At 41.0% G+C, this 18,233-nt stretch overlaps 1 protein-coding gene across 1 annotated transcript in view; it reads left to right on the top strand.

The window, feature by feature from the left end:
* The window catches only part of SMCHD1 (structural maintenance of chromosomes flexible hinge domain containing 1), a 1,770,687-nt gene that overhangs the window by 174,955 nt on the left and 1,577,499 nt on the right, over positions 1-18,233 (top strand). The window contains exon 5 of the mRNA XM_053715865.1: positions 1,004-1,134. Coding sequence (XP_053571840.1) covers positions 1,004-1,134 — 131 coding nt within the window. The remainder of the gene's footprint in view (positions 1-1,003; positions 1,135-18,233) is intronic.

The following is an 18,233-nucleotide window of genomic DNA, read 5'->3' as shown; positions in this document are numbered from 1 at the left end:
TCCTTGTATACATATATATATATATATATATATATATATATATATATATATATAAAACCCTCAGTTTATGTCGGGGTTAGGTTCCAGGAGGAATGGTTGTAAATTGAAACCCACTTTATAATGGGAAGTGAGGGAGTTAGGTTCCAGGCCCCTCAAAATTGTCATAAGTAACACCTAATACATTATTTTTAAAGGTTTGAAATGAAGACTTTAAATGCTAAACGACATTATAAACTTATTAATATAGATTGTATCATCATCAAACTAAGTTTAATGAACAAAAACATTTGCTAAACATCACCTAATAAAATAATTACACAACAGATTGCAACATCATCATCAAACTAAGTTTAATGAATAAAAACGTTTTTTTACTTGCATTTTTCTGCAAACAGTTCTCTGCATTGTTAGCATGTTAGATAATATTGGGTCTGCACCTATTCTATGCATTTCAATCTGCAGTGATTAATAAGCAGTTAGGCACCCTCACCTCAAGCAGCTGGACAGGAAGATAATAGGGAAGTGACTGCAAGATCTTGCTCGAAGGTCTTGTCTGATATTTCAGGCTGATAAGTTACATAACTTTGCTGCAAAACAAGCGGACAGCTCCACCTATTTTAATTAGTGCACTGCTTTTCAATGCATTTCAATAGCAGTCCCATGACTGAAAAAAAAGGTTGTTATTCTGAAACAACGCAAATTGAACCTGCGTAAACCAAGGGCCACCTGTATATATATATTTGTGTATGTGTGTATGTATGTACGTGTGTGTGTGTGTGTGTGTGTGTATGTGTGTATATATATATATATATATATATATATATATATATATATATATATATATATACATGTGTGTGTGTGTGTATATATACACACGCATATATATATATATATACATACATACATAGCGTTGCAGTATACACCAACACCTTTATCAAATATTACAATTATATGGACAATTTGCATGCTTTAATACTTTTTTTTCTTTTTTCTCTAAATTCAGCTATTTGACGAGAGCCAAGGAAAGCCTGCGATTGCAGTTATTGATAACGGAAAAGGAATGAGCTCAACACAGCTTAAAAACTGGGCAGTGTATCGCTTATCAAAATTTATAAGAGACGTGGAAACCTTAAGGTCAGAAATTCTTAAATAAGTTAACTTGCTGTTTATAGGTTTGTTTGTATAATTTTGTTGTAGTTAATTTTAAAGATTTGTGTTTAAGAGAGATTTCTGCAATAGGAGTTTCTCCTGTTACATGGGTATACACCTAAATAACAGGAATTTAAACGGACGTGACACCCCACGTTTTTCTACTATGATTTAGATAGAGTACAATTTTAAAAGCATCTTTTAGTTATTCTGTTATCAAATTTACTTAATTCTCTTAGTATCTTTTGTTGAAGTGTATATCTAGGTAGACTCAACAGTGTGCATAAGTCTGGAGCACTCTATGGCAACAATTTTACAGTACATCACTGCTTTTAACAATGGTATACATAGGGCTTGTTTCCAATGAGCCATAATTTGGTTTGCGCAGGGGTCGCAAATCAATAAATATGCTGTTGGAAGCAATTTTATTTATCAACTGCTTCTGATGGTTTGTTATACTTCAAAATCAGCAGCTGGAATCCTGCTCCCAAAAACATTTTTGCATCCCTTAGAAAGTATTAGAAGCCGTTAAGTGATAACTTTTACCAGGTCTTCAATGAAAGCATAAACCATGAATATACTGTCGGAGGCTGTCAATACATTGATAAAAATTACACCCAACTTAACTAGGTGTAAAAGAGGAAAAAGAAGATTTTTGAGTCCTATTTCCCATTGGAATTTTAAATACATGCAGTACATACATAACTCATACTAACAAGCGGAGAAAATAGAGCTTTATTGCCATTCCTTCTTTCCAGGATAACACAAAATACTCAAAATCCAATTGTCACATCGACAGGAAGTGATGTGAAATTTTCTGAACAGGGGCACAGATAGCAAAGCAAAACAAACTTTTCCCTATGCTATCCAAAACTAAAAAAAAATGTTTGGTTAGAGTTTCACCTAAAAAAAAGTGCCTGATCCAGCTTGCATACAAATTCAAATTAAGAACAAACCTACAGAACCTATCTTGTTCGTAACCTGGGGACTGCCTGTATTGGAAACAATGCAATTTTTTCAATGTAGAAAAAAAATGTTTTACCATGTATAGGAATAACTCTACTTGTGTTATTATGTAAATATTTAAAGGGACATGAAACTCAAATTTTTTCTTTCATGATTTAGAGAGCATACAATTATAAACAACTTTCTAATTTACTTCTATTATCTATTTTGCTTCATTCTCTTGATATTCTTTGCTGAAAAGCATATCTAGATATGCTTAGTAGCTGCTAATTGATAGCTGCACATAGATGCCTCCTGTGATTGGTTCACCGTGTCCATCACTATTTCTTCATTAAAGTATATCTAAAGAATGAAGCAAATTAGGTAATAGAAGTAAACTAGAATGTTGTTTAAAATTATATTCTCTACCTAAATCATGAAAGAAAATGTTTGGGTATAGTGTCCCTTTAAATACAAAAATATATTCAAGCACATATCTCCAGAATTCAAACTAGACCTATACCTAGTGCAGCAATTCAAATTACATATATTAATAAAGTGTAAAATATAATTATAATAAAATATAATATTTGGTTATAGTTTAAAACGTATGTATTTATACATACGTGTATATTTGTTTTATTTCTCTTTAGAGTTGATCACAGGAAAGGCGCTCAGATGTTAAATGTAAATTTTATAGTGTAAGGTCAGGTTACCATACCAACTAATTGACTTTTAAGGAATATGACATTGGATGGAAGTGTTAACACAACATTTAATTTACATTTACACGAAAAGAGCGATTGTATGTACTGCACAAACTATTTCAATGGAATCCTTGTACTAAAATGGAGCTGTAAATTACTTTCTCCAACATTGGTGTGTCCGGTCCACGGCGTCATCCTTACTTGTGGGATATTCTCTTCCCCAACAGGAAATGGCAAAGAGTCCCAGCAAAGCTGGCCATATAGTCCCTCCTAGGCTCCGCCCACCCCAGTCATTCTCTTTGCCGTTGCACAGGCAACATCTCCACGGAGATGGTTAAGAGTTTTTTGGTGTTTAAATGTAGTTTTTATTCTTCTATCAAGTGTTTGTTATTTTAAAATAGTGCTGGTATGTACTATTTACTCTGAAACAGAAAAGGATGAAGATTTCTGTTTGTGAGAGGAAGATGATTTTAGCAGACAGTAACTAAAATCGATTGCTGTTTCCACATAGGACTGTTGAGATGAAGTAACTTCAGTTGGGGGAAACAGTTAGCAGACTTTTCTGCTTAAGGTATGACTAGCCATATTTCTAACAAGACCATGTAATGCTGGAAGGCTGTCATTCCCCCTCATGGGGACCGGTAAGCCATTTTCTTAGTCAAACAAACAGAATAAAGGGCTTATTATGGGCTAAAAAACTGGTAGACATTTTTATGGGCTAAATCGATTGCTTTATTTGGGCATATTATTCAGATTTAGGCTGACAATTTGCATTTATAATCTTGGGGAACGTTTATATAACGGCAGGCACTGTGTTAGACACCTTTTCCAGTCAGGGGGCCTTTCTACTTATAGACTGAGCCTCATTTTCGCGCCATTACTGCGCAGTTGTTTTTTGAGAGCAGGGCATGCAGATGCATGTGTGAGGATCTAAAAATTACTGGAAAAGCTTCTAGAAGGCGTCAATTGGTATCGTATTCCCCTCTGGGCTTGGTTGGGTCTCAGCAAAGACTATAGCTGGGACTGTATAGGGGTTAAATTTAAAAACGGCTCCGGTTCCGTTATTTTAAGGGTTAAAGCTCTGAAATTTGGTGTGCAATACTTTTAATGCTTTAAGTGGTGAAAGTTTGGTAATTTTTGAACAATTCCTTCATACTTTTTCACATATTCAGTAATAAAGTGTTTTCTGTTTAAAATTTAAAGAGACAGTAACGGTTTTGTTTTAAAACGTTTTTTTGTGCTTTGTTGACAAGTTTAAGCCTGTTTAACATGTCTGTACCTTCAGATAAGCTATGTTCTATATGTATGAAAGCCAATGTGTCTCCCCATTTAAATTTATGTGATAATTGTGCCATAGCGTCCAAACAAAGTAAGGACAGTACTGCCACAGATAATGAAATTGCCCAAGATGATTCCTCAGATGAGGGGAGTAAACATGATACTACATCATCTCCTACTGTGTCTACACCAGTTTTGCCCACGCAGGAGGCCCCTAGTACATCTAGTGCGCCAATGCTTATTACCATGCAACAATTAACGGCTGTAATGGATAGCTCCATAGCAAATATTTTATCCAAAATGCCTACTTATCAGAGAAAGCGCGATTGCTCTGTTTTAAACACTGAAGAGCAAGAGGGCGCTGATGATAATTGTTCTGTCATACCCTCACACCAATCTGAAGGGGCCATGAGGGAGGTTTTGTCAGATGGAGAAATCTCAGATTCAGGAAAAATTTCTCATCAAGCTGAATCTGATGTTGTGACATTTAAATTTAAATTAGAACATCTCCGCGCACTGCTTAAGGAGGTGTTATCTACTCTGGATGATTGTGACAACTTGGTCATTCCAGAGAAATTATGCAAGATGGACAAGTTCCTAGAGGTTCCGGTGCACCCCAACGCTTTTCCTATACCCAAGCAGGTGGCGGACATAGTAAATAAGGAGTGGGAAAAGCCCGGCATACCTTTTGTCCCCCCCCCCCTATATTTAAGAAATTATTTCCTATGGTCGACCCCAGAAAGGACTTATGGCAGACAGTCCCTAAGGTCGAGGGGGCAGTTTCTACTCTAAACAAACGCACTACTATTCCTATCGAAGATAGTTGTGCTTTCAAAGATCCTATGGATAAAAAATTGGAAGGTTTGCTTAAAAAGATTTTTGTACAGCAAGGTTACCTTCTACAACCAATTTCGTGCATTGTTCCTGTCACTACAGCAGCGTGGTTCTGGTTCGAGGACCTAGAAAAGTCGCTCAGTAGAGAGACTCCATATGAGGAGGTTATGGACAGAGTTCACGCACTTAAATTGGCTAACTCTTTTATTTTAGATGCCGCTTTGCAATTAGCTAGATTAGCGGCGAAAAATTCAGGGTTTGCTATCGTGGCGTGCAGAGCGCTTTGGCTAAAGTCTTGGTGAGCGGATGTGTCATCCAAGACAAAATTGCTTAACATCCCTTTCAAAGGTAAAACTTTATTTGGACCAGAATTGAAAGAGATTATTTCAGACATCACTGGGGGAAAGGGCCACGCCCTTCCACAGGATAGGTCTTTTAAGGCTAAAAATAAGTCTAATTTTCGTCCCTTTCGCAGGAACGGACCGGCCTCTAATTCTGCATCCTCTAAGCAAGAGGGTAATGCCTCACAACCCAAACCAGCCTGGAAACCGATGCAAGGCTGGAACAAGGGCAAGCAGGCCAAGAAGCCAGCCACTGCTAACAAAACAGCATGAAGGAGTAGCCCCTGATCCGGGACCGGATCTAGTGGGGGGCAGACTCTCTCTCTTTGCTCAGGCTTGGGCAAGAGATGTTCAGGATCCTTGGGCGCTAGAAATAGTTTCTCAAGGTTATCTCCTGGAATTCAAGGAACTACCCCCAAGGGGAAGGTTCCACATGTCTCACTTATCCTCAAACCAAATAAAGAGACAGGCATTCTTACATTGTGTAGAAGACCTGTTAAAGATGGGAGTGATACACCCAGTTCCGATAAAGGAACAAGGAATGGGATTTTATTCCAATCTGTTCGTAGTTCCCAAAAAAGAGGGAACTTTCAGACCAATTTTGGATTTGAAGATCCTAAACAAATTTCTCAGGGTACCATCGTTCAAGATGGAAACCATTCGAACGATTCTACCCACTATCCAGGAAAGTCAATTTATGACTACCGTGGATCTAAAGGATGCGTACCTACATATTCCTATCCACAAAGAACATCATCAGTTCCTAAGGTTCGCTTTTCTGGACAAGCATTACCAGTTTGTGGCCCTCCCATTCGGGTTAGCCACTGCTCCAAGGATTTTCACAAAGGTGCTAGGGTCCCTTCTAGCGGTTCTAAGACCGAGGGGCATTGCAGTAGTACCTTACTTGGACGACATTCTAATACAAGCGTCGTCCCTGTCAAAAGCAAAGGCTCATACGGACATCGTTCTAGCCTTTCTCAGATCTCACGGATGGAAGGTGAACATAGAAAAAAGTTCTCTGTCTCCGTCGACAAGAGTTCCTTTCTTGGGAACAATAATAGATTCCTTAGAAATGAGGATTTTTCTGACAGAGGTCAGAAAATCAAAACTTCTAAGCTCTTGTCAAGTGCTTCATTCTGTTCCTCGTCCTTCCATAGCGCAGTGCATGGAAGTAGTAGGATTGATGGTTGCAACAATGGACATAGTTCCTTTTGCACGAATTCATCTAAGACAATTACAACTGTGCATGCTCAAACAGTGGAATGGGGATTATACAGACTTGTCTCCAATGATTCAAGTAGATCAAAAGACCAGAGATTCACTCCGTTGGTGGCTGACCCTGGACAATCTGTCCCAGGGAATGAGCTTCCGCAGACCAGAGTGGGTCATTGTCACGACCGACGCCAGTCTAGTGGGCTGGGGCGCGGTCTGGGAATCCCTGAAAGCTCAGGGTCTATGGTCTCGGGAAGAGTCTCTTCTCCCGATAAACATTCTGGAACTGAGAGCGATATTCAATGCTCTCAGAGCTTGGCCTCAACTAGCAAAGGCCAAATTCATAAGGTTCCAATCAGACAACATGACGACCGTTGCATATATCAATCATCAGGGGGGAACGAGGAGTTCCCTGGCGATGAAAGAAGTGACCAAAATAATTCAATGGGCGGAGGATCACTCCTGCCACTTTTCTGCGATCCACATCCCAGGAGTGGAAAACTGTGATCCGGATTTCTTCTGTTATGTGTGATCAGTCCACGGGTCATCATTACTTCTGGGATATAACTCCTCCCCAACAGGAAATGCAAGAGGATTCACCCAGCAGAGCTGCATATAGCTCCTCCCCTCTACGTCAGTCCCAGTCATTCTCTTGCACCCAACGACTAGATAGGATGTGTGAGAGGACTATGGTGATTATACTTAGTTTTTATGACTTCAATCAAAAGTTTGTTATTTTAAAATAGCACCGGAGCGTGTTATTACTTCTCTGGCAGAGTTTGAGGAAGAATCTGACAGAGATTTTTTACTATGATTTTAACCGGAGTCGTTAAGATCATATTGCTGTTCTCGACCATCTGAGGGAGGTAAAGGCTTCAGATCAGGGGACAGCGAGCAGATGAATCTGCATTGAGGTATGTGGCAGTTTTTATTTTCTGAATGGAATTGATGAGAAAAGCCTGCCATACCGTTAAAATGACATGTATGTATACACTTCAGTATTCTGGGGATGGTATTTCACCGGAACTACTGTGTTAAAGGTCACTAATCCTTTTAATAACTATTCTCATGTTAAACGTTTTTGCTGGAATGTAGAATCGTTTACATTGCTGAGGTACTGTGTGAATAAATGTTTGGGCATTATTTTCCACTTGGCAGTTTTTTGCTTTAATTGTGACAGTTTCGTTTCTCTTCACTGCTGTGTGGGAGAGGGAGGGGCCGTTTTTGGCGCTCTTTGCTACGCATCAAAAAATTCCAGTCAGCTACTTTTATATTTCCTGCATGATCCGGTTCATCTCTGACAGATCTCAGGGGTCTTCAAACTTCTTTGAAGGGAGGTAAATTCTCTCAGCAGAGCTGTGAGAATTCTTATAGTGACTGTGTATAAAAAACGTTGTTTTGTTTTCTTATGTACAAATTTAATTAGTGTTGTTTTTTTTTTTTTTTTACTAATGGGAACAAACCTTTGCTAAAAGTTGTGTTGTTTTAAAATTTGATGCAATAACTGTTTTTCAGTTCATTATTTCAACTGTCATTTAATCGTTAGTACCTCTTTGAGGCACAGTGCCTTTTTTTTTGCTAAAAAAGATTATAACCAAGTTGTAAGTTTTTTTTTTGCTAGTGTGTTAAACATGTCTGACTCAGAGGAAGATATCTGTGTCATTTGTTCCAATGCCAAGGTGGAGCCCAATAGAAATTTATGTACTAACTGTATTGATGCTACTTTAAATAAAAGTCAATCTGTACAATGTGAGCAAATTTCACCAAACAGCGAGGGGAGAGTTATGCCGACTAACTCGCCTCACGCGACAGTACCTGCATCTCCCGCCCGGGAGGTGCGTGATATTTTGGCGCCTAGTACATCTGGGCGGCCATTACAGATAACATTACAAGATATGGCTACTGTTATGACTGAAGTTTTGTCTAAATTACCTGAACTAAGAGGCAAGCGTGATCACTCTGGGGTGAGAACAGAGTGCGCTGACAATGCTAGGGCCATGTCTGATACTGCGTCACAGCTCGCAGAGCATGAGGACGGAGAGCTTCATTCTGTGGGTGACGGTTCTGATCCAAACAGATTGGACTCAGATATTTCAAATTTTAAATTTAAATTGGAGAACCTCCGTGTACTACTAGGGGAGGTCTTAGCAGCTCTCAACGATTGTAACACTGTTGCAATACCAGAGAAACTGTGTAGGTTGGATAAATACTTTGCGGTACCGGCGAGTACTGACGTTTTTCCTATACCTAAGAGACTAACTGAAATTGTTACTAAGGAGTGGGATAGACCCGGTGTGCCGTTCTCACCCCCTCCAATATTTAGAAAGATGTTTCCAATAGACGCCACCACTCGGGACTTATGGCAAACGGTCCCCAAGGTGGAGGGAGCAGTTTCTACTTTAGCTAAGCGTACCACTATCCCGGTGGAGGATAGCTGTGCTTTCTCAGATCCAATGGATAAAAAATTAGAGGGTTACCTTAAGAAAATGTTTGTTCAACAAGGTTTTATATTACAACCCCTTGCATGTATCGCGCCGATTACGGCTGCGGCAGCATTTTGGATTGAGTCGCTTGAAGAGAACCTTAGTTCCTCTACGCTAGACGACATTACGGACAGGCTTAGAGTCCTTAAACTAGCTAATTCTTTCATTTCGGAGGCCGTAGTACATTTAACAACAAACTTACGGCTAAGAACTCAGGATTCGCCATACAGGCACGCAGGGCACTGTGGCTAAAATCCTGGTCAGCTGATGTTACTTCTAAGTCCAAATTACTTAATATACCTTTCAAGGGGCAGTCCTTATTCGGGCCCGGTTTGAAAGAAATTATCGCTGACATTACGGGAGGTAAGGGCCACGCCCTACCTCAAGACAAGGCCAAAGCTAAGGCTAGACAGTCTAATTTTCGTCCCTTTCGGAATTTCAAAACAGGAGCAGCATCAACCTCCACTGCACCAAAACAGGAAGGAGCTGTTGCTCGTTACAGGCAAGGCTGGAAGCCTAACCAGTCCTGGAACAAAAGCAAGCAGGCCAGGAAACCTGCTGCTGCCCCAAAGACAGCATGAACCGAGAGCCCCCGATCCGGGACCGGATCTAGTAGGGGGCAGACTCTCTCTCTTCGCCCAGGCCTGGGCAAGAGATGTTCAGGATCCCTGGGCACTAGAGATCATATCTCAGGGATACCTTCTAGACTTCAAATTATCTCCCCCAAGAGGGAGATTTCATCTGTCAAGGTTGTCAACAAACCAGATAAAGAAAGAAGCGTTTCTACGCTGCGTACAAGATCTGTTAACAATGGGAGTGATCCATCCGGTTCCGTGGTCGGAACAAGGACAAGGGTTCTACTCAAACCTGTTTGTGGTTCCCAAAAAAGAGGGAACTTTCAGGCCAATCTTAGATTTAAAGACTCTAAACAAATTCCTAAGAGTTCCATCGTTCAAAATGGAAACTATTCGGACAATCTTACCCATGATCCAAGAGGGTCAGTACATGACCACAGTGGATTTAAAGGATGCTTACCTTCACATACCGATCCACAAAGATCATCACCGGTATCTAAGGTTTGCCTTCTTAGACAGGCACTACCAGTTTGTAGCTCTTCCATTCGGATTGGCTACGGCTCCAAGAATCTTCACAAAGGTTCTGGGTGCCCTTCTAGCGGTACTAAGACCGCGAGGGATTTCGGTAGCTCCGTACCTAGACGACATTCTAATACAAGCTTCAAGCTTTCAAACTGCCAAGTCTCATACAGAGTTAGTTCTGGCATTTCTAAGGTCGCATGGATGGAAAGTGAACGAAAAGAAGAGTTCTCTCTTTCCTCTCACAAGAGTTCCATTCTTGGGGACTCTTATAGATTCTGTAGAAATGAAGATTTACCTGACAGAAGACAGGTTAACAAAACTTCAAAATGCATGCCGCGTCCTTCATTCCATTCAACACCCGTCAGTAGCTCAATGCATGGAGGTGATCGGCTTAATGGTAGCGGCAATGGACATAGTACCTTTTGCACGCCTACACCTCAGACCGCTGCAATTATGCATGCTAAGTCAGTGGAATGGGGATTACTCAGATTTGTCCCCTACTCTGAATCTGAATCAAGAGACCAGAAATTCTCTTCTATGGTGGCTTTATCGGCCACACCTGTCCAGGGGGATGCCATTCAGCAGGCCAGACTGGACAATTGTAACAACAGACGCCAGCCTACTAGGTTGGGGCGCTGTCTGGAATTCTCTGAAGGCTCAGGGACTATGGAATCAGGAGGAGAGTCTCCTTCCAATAAACATTCTGGAATTGAGAGCAGTTCTCAATGCCCTTCTGGCTTGGCCCCAGTTAATAACTCGGGGGTTCATCAGGTTTCAGTCGGACAACATCACGACTGTAGCTTACATCAACCATCAGGGAGGGACAAGAAGCTCCCTAGCAATGATGGAAGTATCAAAGATAATTCGCTGGGCAGAGTCTCACTCTTGCCACCTGTCAGCAATCCACATCCCGGGAGTGGAGAACTGGGAGGCGGATTTCTTGAGTCGCCAGACTCTTCATCCGGGGGAGTGGGAACTTCATCCGGAGGTCTTTGCCCAAATACTTCGACGTTGGGGCAAACCAGAGATAGATCTCATGGCGTCTCGCCAGAACGCCAAACTTCCTCGCTACGGGTCCAGATCCAGGGATCCGGGAGCAGTTCTGATAGATGCTTTGACAGCACCTTGGAACTTCAGGAAGCCTGTTACCAGAAGGATTTACCATAAAATATGGCGGAAATACCTATACTGGTGCGAATCCAAAGGTTACTCCTGGAGTAAGGTTAGGATCGCTAGGATATTGTCTTTTCTACAAGAAGGTTTAGAAAAGGGTTTATCAGCTAGTTCTTTAAAGGGACAGATTTCAGCTCTGTCCATCTTGTTACACAGACGTCTGTCAGAAAATCCAGACGTCCAGTCCTTTTGTCAGGCTTTAGCTAGGATCAAGCCTGTGTTTAAAGCTGTTGCTCCACCATGGAGTTTAAACTTAGTTCTTAACGTTTTACAGGGTGTTCCGTTTGAACCCCTTCATTCCATTGATATAAAAATGTTATCTTGGAAAGTTCTGTTTTTAATGGCTATTTCCTCGGCTCGAAGAGTCTCGGAGTTATCAGCCTTACATTGTGATTCCCCTTATCTGATTTTTCACTCAGACAAGGTAGTTCTGCGTACTAAACCTGGGTTCTTACCTAAGGTAGTCACTAACAGGAACATCAATCAAGAGATTGTTGTCCCATCCTTGTGTCCAAATCCTTCTTCAAAGAAGGAACGTCTTTTACACAACCTGGATGTAGTTCGTGCCCTCAAGTTCTACTTGCAGGCAACTAAAGATTTTCGCCAAACTTCTTCCTTGTTTGTCGTTTACTCTGGACAGAGGAGAGGTCAAAGAGCTTCTGCTACCTCTCTCTCTTTTTGGCTTCGTAGCATAATACGTTTAGCCTATGAGACTGCTGGACAGCAGCCTCCTGAAAGAATTACAGCTCACTCCACTAGAGCTGTGGCTTCCACTTGGGCCTTTAAGAATGAGGCCTCTGTTGAACAGATTTGCAAGGCTGCAACTTGGTCTTCGCTTCATACTTTTTCCAAATTTTACAAATTTGACACTTTTGCTTCTTCGGAGGCTATTTTTGGGAGAAAGGTTCTTCAGGCAGTGGTTCCTTCTGTATAATGAGCCTGCCTATCCCTCCCGTCATCCGTGTACTTTTGCTTTGGTATTGGTATCCCAGAAGTAATGATGACCCGTGGACTGATCACACATAACAGAAGAAAACATAATTTATGCTTACCTGATAAATTCCTTTCTTCTGTTGTGTGATCAGTCCACGGCCCGCCCTGTTTTAAGGCAGGTAAATATCTTTTAAATTATACTCCAGTCACCACTTCACCCTTGGTTACTCCTTTCTCGTTGTTTCTTGGTCGAATGACTGGGACTGACGTAGAGGGGAGGAGCTATATGCAGCTCTGCTGGGTGAATCCTCTTGCATTTCCTGTTGGGGAGGAGTTATATCCCAGAAGTAATGATGACCCGTGGACTGATCACACAACAGAAGAAAGGAATTTATCAGGTAAGCATAAATTATGTTTTTCTGAGTCGTCAGACATTCCATCCGGGGGAGTGGGAACTCCATCCGGAGATCTTTGCCCAAATAACTCAATTATGGGACATTCCAGACATGGATCTGATGGCGTCTCGTCAGAACTTCAAGGTTCCTTGCTACGGGTCCAGATCCAGGGATCCCAAGGCGACTCTAGTAGATGCACTAGTAGCACCTTGGACCTTCAACCTAGCTTATGTATTTCCACTGTTTCCTCTCATTCCCAGGCTGGTAGCCAGGATCAATCAGGAGAGGGCGTCGGTGATCTTGATAGCTCCTGCATGGCCACGCAGGACTTGGTATGCAGACCTGGTGAATATATCATCGGCTCCACCATGGAAGCTGCCTTTGAGACAGGACCTTCTTGTTCAGGGTCCATTCGAACATCCAAATCTGGTCTCCCTCCAGCTGACGGCTTGGAGATTGAACGCTTGATTCTATCGAAGCGTGGGTTTTCAGATTCTGTAATAGATACTCTGGTTCAGGCCAGAAAACCTGTAACTAGAAAAATTTACCATAAAATATGGAAAAAATATATCTGTTGGTGTGAATCCAAAGGATTCCCATGGAATAAGATAAAAAATCCTAAGATTCTCTCCTTTCTACAAGAAGGTTTGGAGAAAAGATTATCTGCAAGTTCTCTAAAGGGACAGATCTCTGCTTTATCTGTCTTACTACACAAAAGACTGGCAGCTGTGCCAGATGTTCAAGCATTTGTTCAGGCTCTGGTTAGGATCAAGCCTGTTTACAGACTTTTGACTCCTCCCTGGAGTCTAAATCTAGTTCTTTCAGTTCTTCAAGGGGTTCCGTTTGAACCTTTACATTCCATAGATATTAAGTTACTATCTTGGAAAGTTTTGTTTTTGGTTGCAATTTCTTCTGCTAGAAGAGTTTCAGAGTTATCTGCTCTGCAGTGTTCTCCGCCCTATCTGGTGTTCCATGCAGATAAGGTGGTTTTGCGTACTAAGCCTGGTTTTCTTCCTAAAGTCGTTTCTAACAAAAATATTAACCAGGAGATAGTTGTACCTTCTTTGTGTCCGAATCCAGTTTCAAAGAAGGAACGTTTGTTACACAATTTGGACGTAGTCCGTGCTCTAAAATTCTATTTAGAGGCTACTAAAGATTTCAGACAAACATCTTCCTTGTTTGTTGTTTATTCTGGTAAAAGGAGAGGTCAAAAAGCGACTTCTACCTCTCTTTCCTTTTGGCTTAAAAGCATCTTCCGATTGGCTTATGAGTGCCGGACGGCAGCCTCCTGAAAGAATCACAGCTCACTCCACTAGGGCTGTGGCTTCCACATGGGCTTTCAAAAACGAGGCTTCTGTTGACCAGATATGTAAGGCAGCGACTTGGTCTTCACTGCACACTTTTGCCAAATTTTACAAATTTGATACTTTTGCTTCTTCGGAGGCTATTTTTGGAAGAAAGGTTTTGCAAGCTGTGGTGCCTTCCGTTAAGGTAACCTGATTTGCTCCCTCCCTTCATCCGTGTCCTAAAGCTTTGGTATTGGTTCCCACAAGTAAGGATGACGCCGTGGACCGGACACACCAATGTTGGAGAAAACAGAATTTATGCTTACCTGATAAATTACTTTCTCCAACGGTGTGTCCGGTCCACGGCCCACCCTGGTTTTTTAATCAGGTCTGATGAATTATTTTCTCTAACTACAGTCACCACGGTACCATATGGTTTCTCCTATATATATTTCCTCCTGTCCGTCGGTCGAATGACTGGGGTGGGCGTAGCCTAGGAGGGACTATATGGCCAGCTTTGCTGGGACTCTTTGCCATTTCCTGTTGGGGAAGAGAATATCCCACAAGTAAGGATGACGCCGTGGACCGGACACACCGTTGGAGAAAGTAATTTATCAGGTAAGCATAAATTCTGTTTTTAGCTGTCGGTAGCTTACGGCTCCATTTCTTATGGTTCAATGGAAGCGAGCACATAGTTGGCAGCGGTGTTTGCACAATATATAACATTGGTAAAAAGCATTGATGCAAAAATGCTGCCGTGTTGTTTCCTTGACACGCGCATGATCCTAAGTCTGCTAAGTGTGCTTTTTAACAAAATATAGAAACATAATTGAGAAAATTTCAGTCATTTAGTTAAAACATTGTTATAACCAGTTTAAACATATACCGCAGTCATATCACATATAATTGAAGTATAGTGTTTGAAACCTGAGCATAAAATTGCAAGAGTATTATAGGACTATTAAAGAGACAGTAAAGGCATTATTAGATATTACTGATTTAGACAGAGTATATTATTTTGAATAGTTTTCCAATTTCCAAATAGTATTTTGCATCCTCTTATCTTTTGCTGAAAGGTTTATCTAGGTAAGCTCAGGAGCAGCAACAAACCTAGGTTCTAGCTGATTGGCGGATATATATATATATATATATATATATATATATATATATATATATATATATATATATATATACACACATTGTAATTGGCTCACCCATGTGTTCAGTTAGAAACCGGTAGTGCATTGCTGCTCCTTTTAACAAATGATACCAAGAGAATAAAGCAAATTTCATAATAGAAGTAAACTAGAAAGTTGTTAAAAATTGTATGTTCTACCTAAATCATGAATAAAATGTTTGGGTTTCATGTCCCTTAATGTAAATCTTATGATGTTAAAATAAAATATGCCATGTAATATCCACAGTGCAACTATTATGTTCTCTTTTTCCCACATCCCAGTTGTTTTCCTACTTATGTGTGCACCTATTCAGCATTGACTTTACCAACCAACACAAGTATGGCTTATTTCATTTGACTTTGTTAACCCTTTATTTTCTGTATATATATATATATATATATATATATATATATATATATATATATATATATATATATATATATATATATATATATATATATATATATATATTATTTCTTAGCTAATACCTCCAAATGTAACTATAAATGCATTCCTGTCTCATCTGATATCGAAGAAATTGAAACTTCTTAAGTTGTGTGATTTAAAAGCCAATTTCTCGCACACAAGTCACTGGTGCATAAAGTGTAATGCACCATTGGATTTACAGGTTACATGTATCAACCTGCAGGCGGATAAGTTGTTAAGCAGATAGCCTCTCCACCTGCATTCACCACTTGCCATACAACACGTTTAACATTGCAGGGTTTGTAAAATACCCCAAACTTGATTGTTCTAGTTGATTTTCCATCTAAAGGGGAGGAGAGTCCACTTCTTCATTCATTACTTTTGGGAAATAAGAAACTGGCCACCAGGAGGAGGCAAAGACACCCCAGCCAAAGTCTTAAATACCTCCCCCACTCCCCTCATCCCCCAGTTATTCTTTGCCTTTCATCACAGGAGGATGACAGAGAAGTGCTGAAGATTTGGAGTAGTCTCTTCTGCAGGGTAATACTCTTCGGAATAGGACTGAAGTTTTAAGTAGTCCTGTTAGCCTCTCAGTGAGAGCCTGAGTGAAAGTTAGAGTCTAGAGATGCAGGAAGAGTCTTTCTGCAAAACCATCCCGACCCATATTAACAGCTCCCCAAGCAATCGGCGTTGACGAGTTTCGCTTGCCTGCTTTCTGCACTCAAGTCCATGTCAGGAGCGATGCTTCTACCTGTCACACTTGAAGGGCCGTGTTTCTGTTCCACAGCATTGATTCTGTTGTAGATTGTTTCATTTTTTTATACATAATGATTACACAGAAAACAAGGTCACAGTGTGGCGCCTTTTATCTTATGGAATCAAGGGTTAATCAAGTCCGGAGATGCAGGGAGAGTCTTTCTGCAAAACCATCCCGACCCATATTAACAGTTACCCAAACAATCAGCGTTGACAAGTTTTGCTTTCTGCACTCAAGTCCATGTCAGGAGCGATGCTTCTACCTGTCACACTTGAAGGGCCGTGTTTCTGTTCCACAGCATTGGTTCTGTTGTAAGATTGTTTCATTTTTTTATACATAATGATTACAGAGAAAACAGGGTTTACAGTGTGGCACCTTTTATCTTATGGAATCAAGGGTTAATATTCCTAGTGGGGGGATTATTGAACAGGGGGGGTTATACAACATAATAATGTTTATTGTGTTATTGCTGCGTTGTGTGCAAAATGTGGCTGTGGCAATGGTGGAACTTCAGGTTGACTTCCTGAAATATTTGCACGGCTGATTTTGGCGCATTTTCTCCTTAGTGCAGGGGGGGTCCTGCGAGGCATCCCAGGTGACCGGGTGGGAGTTTTACTTCCTCTGTTTATCATCGGTATAGGAGACGAAGCGGTTTCTGTAGTCCGAGTCATAGGAGGTGGTGAGTGCCCCGGCCTTTATAGTATAAAGGTGCCTGTTTTTTAAGCTAGTATAGTCCATAATAAAAGCGCAAGTTATGGAGGACTCTGACGCGTTTGAGGGAACTCCCTTTTTAACAAAGTCTCATTCTTGTGTATATTGTGAGGAGGTTCTTGACGATCAGCCTGCTCAACTGTTTTCCACATGCCTTGATAAAGTTGCAACATCTAAAACTAACGGGATGTCTAGTACTACTGAGACGTTCACCTCTGAGGGCTCCCCGTCCCGTAAGAAATCACTTGTTTATGTGACAATTCTTTACTTATCTTTAGTACTTTAGAAGTAGAACTGTGGTAATATGTTAATGTAACAAACTGGGAAATATGCTTGCTAGTAAGGAAGCATATAATCCTAATCTGTATTTATATTGCCTCAATAAGCTTCCAATATCAGAGAGTAATGAATACAGGAATGCTTCAGAGGCAGAACAAAGGATATATATTTCTCAAGACAGGAGCAGTAACTAGTTAAGGAAAATACCCTGATTAGTACTCATAGCATGTTTAGTATGGCACACTGCAGGTGAGGAGTTAATATAACCATTTAGTAATGGTAATGCTAGTAGCTTGCTGGCAGATTTATACAGTGTAACACATAGAGGAATGTCAATATTATGGCAAGCTTAAATGTGGAAGTAGTGAGAGTAGCAGACTTAGAACACTACAAGTAAAAGCTTATACGGAACCTGATAACCTCATGTGTCGCTATACTTGTTGCAAGCTGAAGGCACTGTGAGTGCTTGAGATCCGGAAGGCTGTGTCAGAGCAGCTGGAAGTCTGTGCACGCTGTGAAGTTGGAACACTGCCAGGCCTGAGCAGCGTGTGACGAGTGAATGGCTTGCAGCTGAGTACTTTCTTTCACCAGGATACAAGCTGGAGATGTGAGTTAATCACTTCAATAAACCAGCAAAGAGTAATTAGACAGTGCAGGCTTTATAGGCAGGAGGAGACAATGTTAAGGTGGTATAGGCTTGATATGGCAAAGTATATATTAAGGTGGAATGTGTGAGATAGGACCATGACAGATTCATGCTTTAATCACTGAGTGCACATGCAGCGCCCCAGGGTCCAACCATTACTCCCACGGGAGAGATTCGTTGGCCGTCAGATTTTCCGGATCATCTGCAAACGGCAGTATCAAAAGTGATCCATGCCTTACCACGTTCTGCTAAGCGTAGGGCGTATCATGGCGGTCCGGCCCAGAGGTTGTGTACGCCTATGTAAATATCAGAGGCGTTATGCGATGACGAGGCCCAATCCGACTCTTCGGAGGATGCTGCTTCTGGGTCGCAGTCTGTGTCATCTCATCCTCCGGCTTTGGAG

Source organism: Bombina bombina, chromosome 5, assembly GCF_027579735.1.
Source record: "Bombina bombina isolate aBomBom1 chromosome 5, aBomBom1.pri, whole genome shotgun sequence".
NCBI lineage: Eukaryota > Metazoa > Chordata > Amphibia > Anura > Bombinatoridae > Bombina > Bombina bombina.
This window is presented reverse-complemented; position numbering and strand designations above follow the sequence as displayed.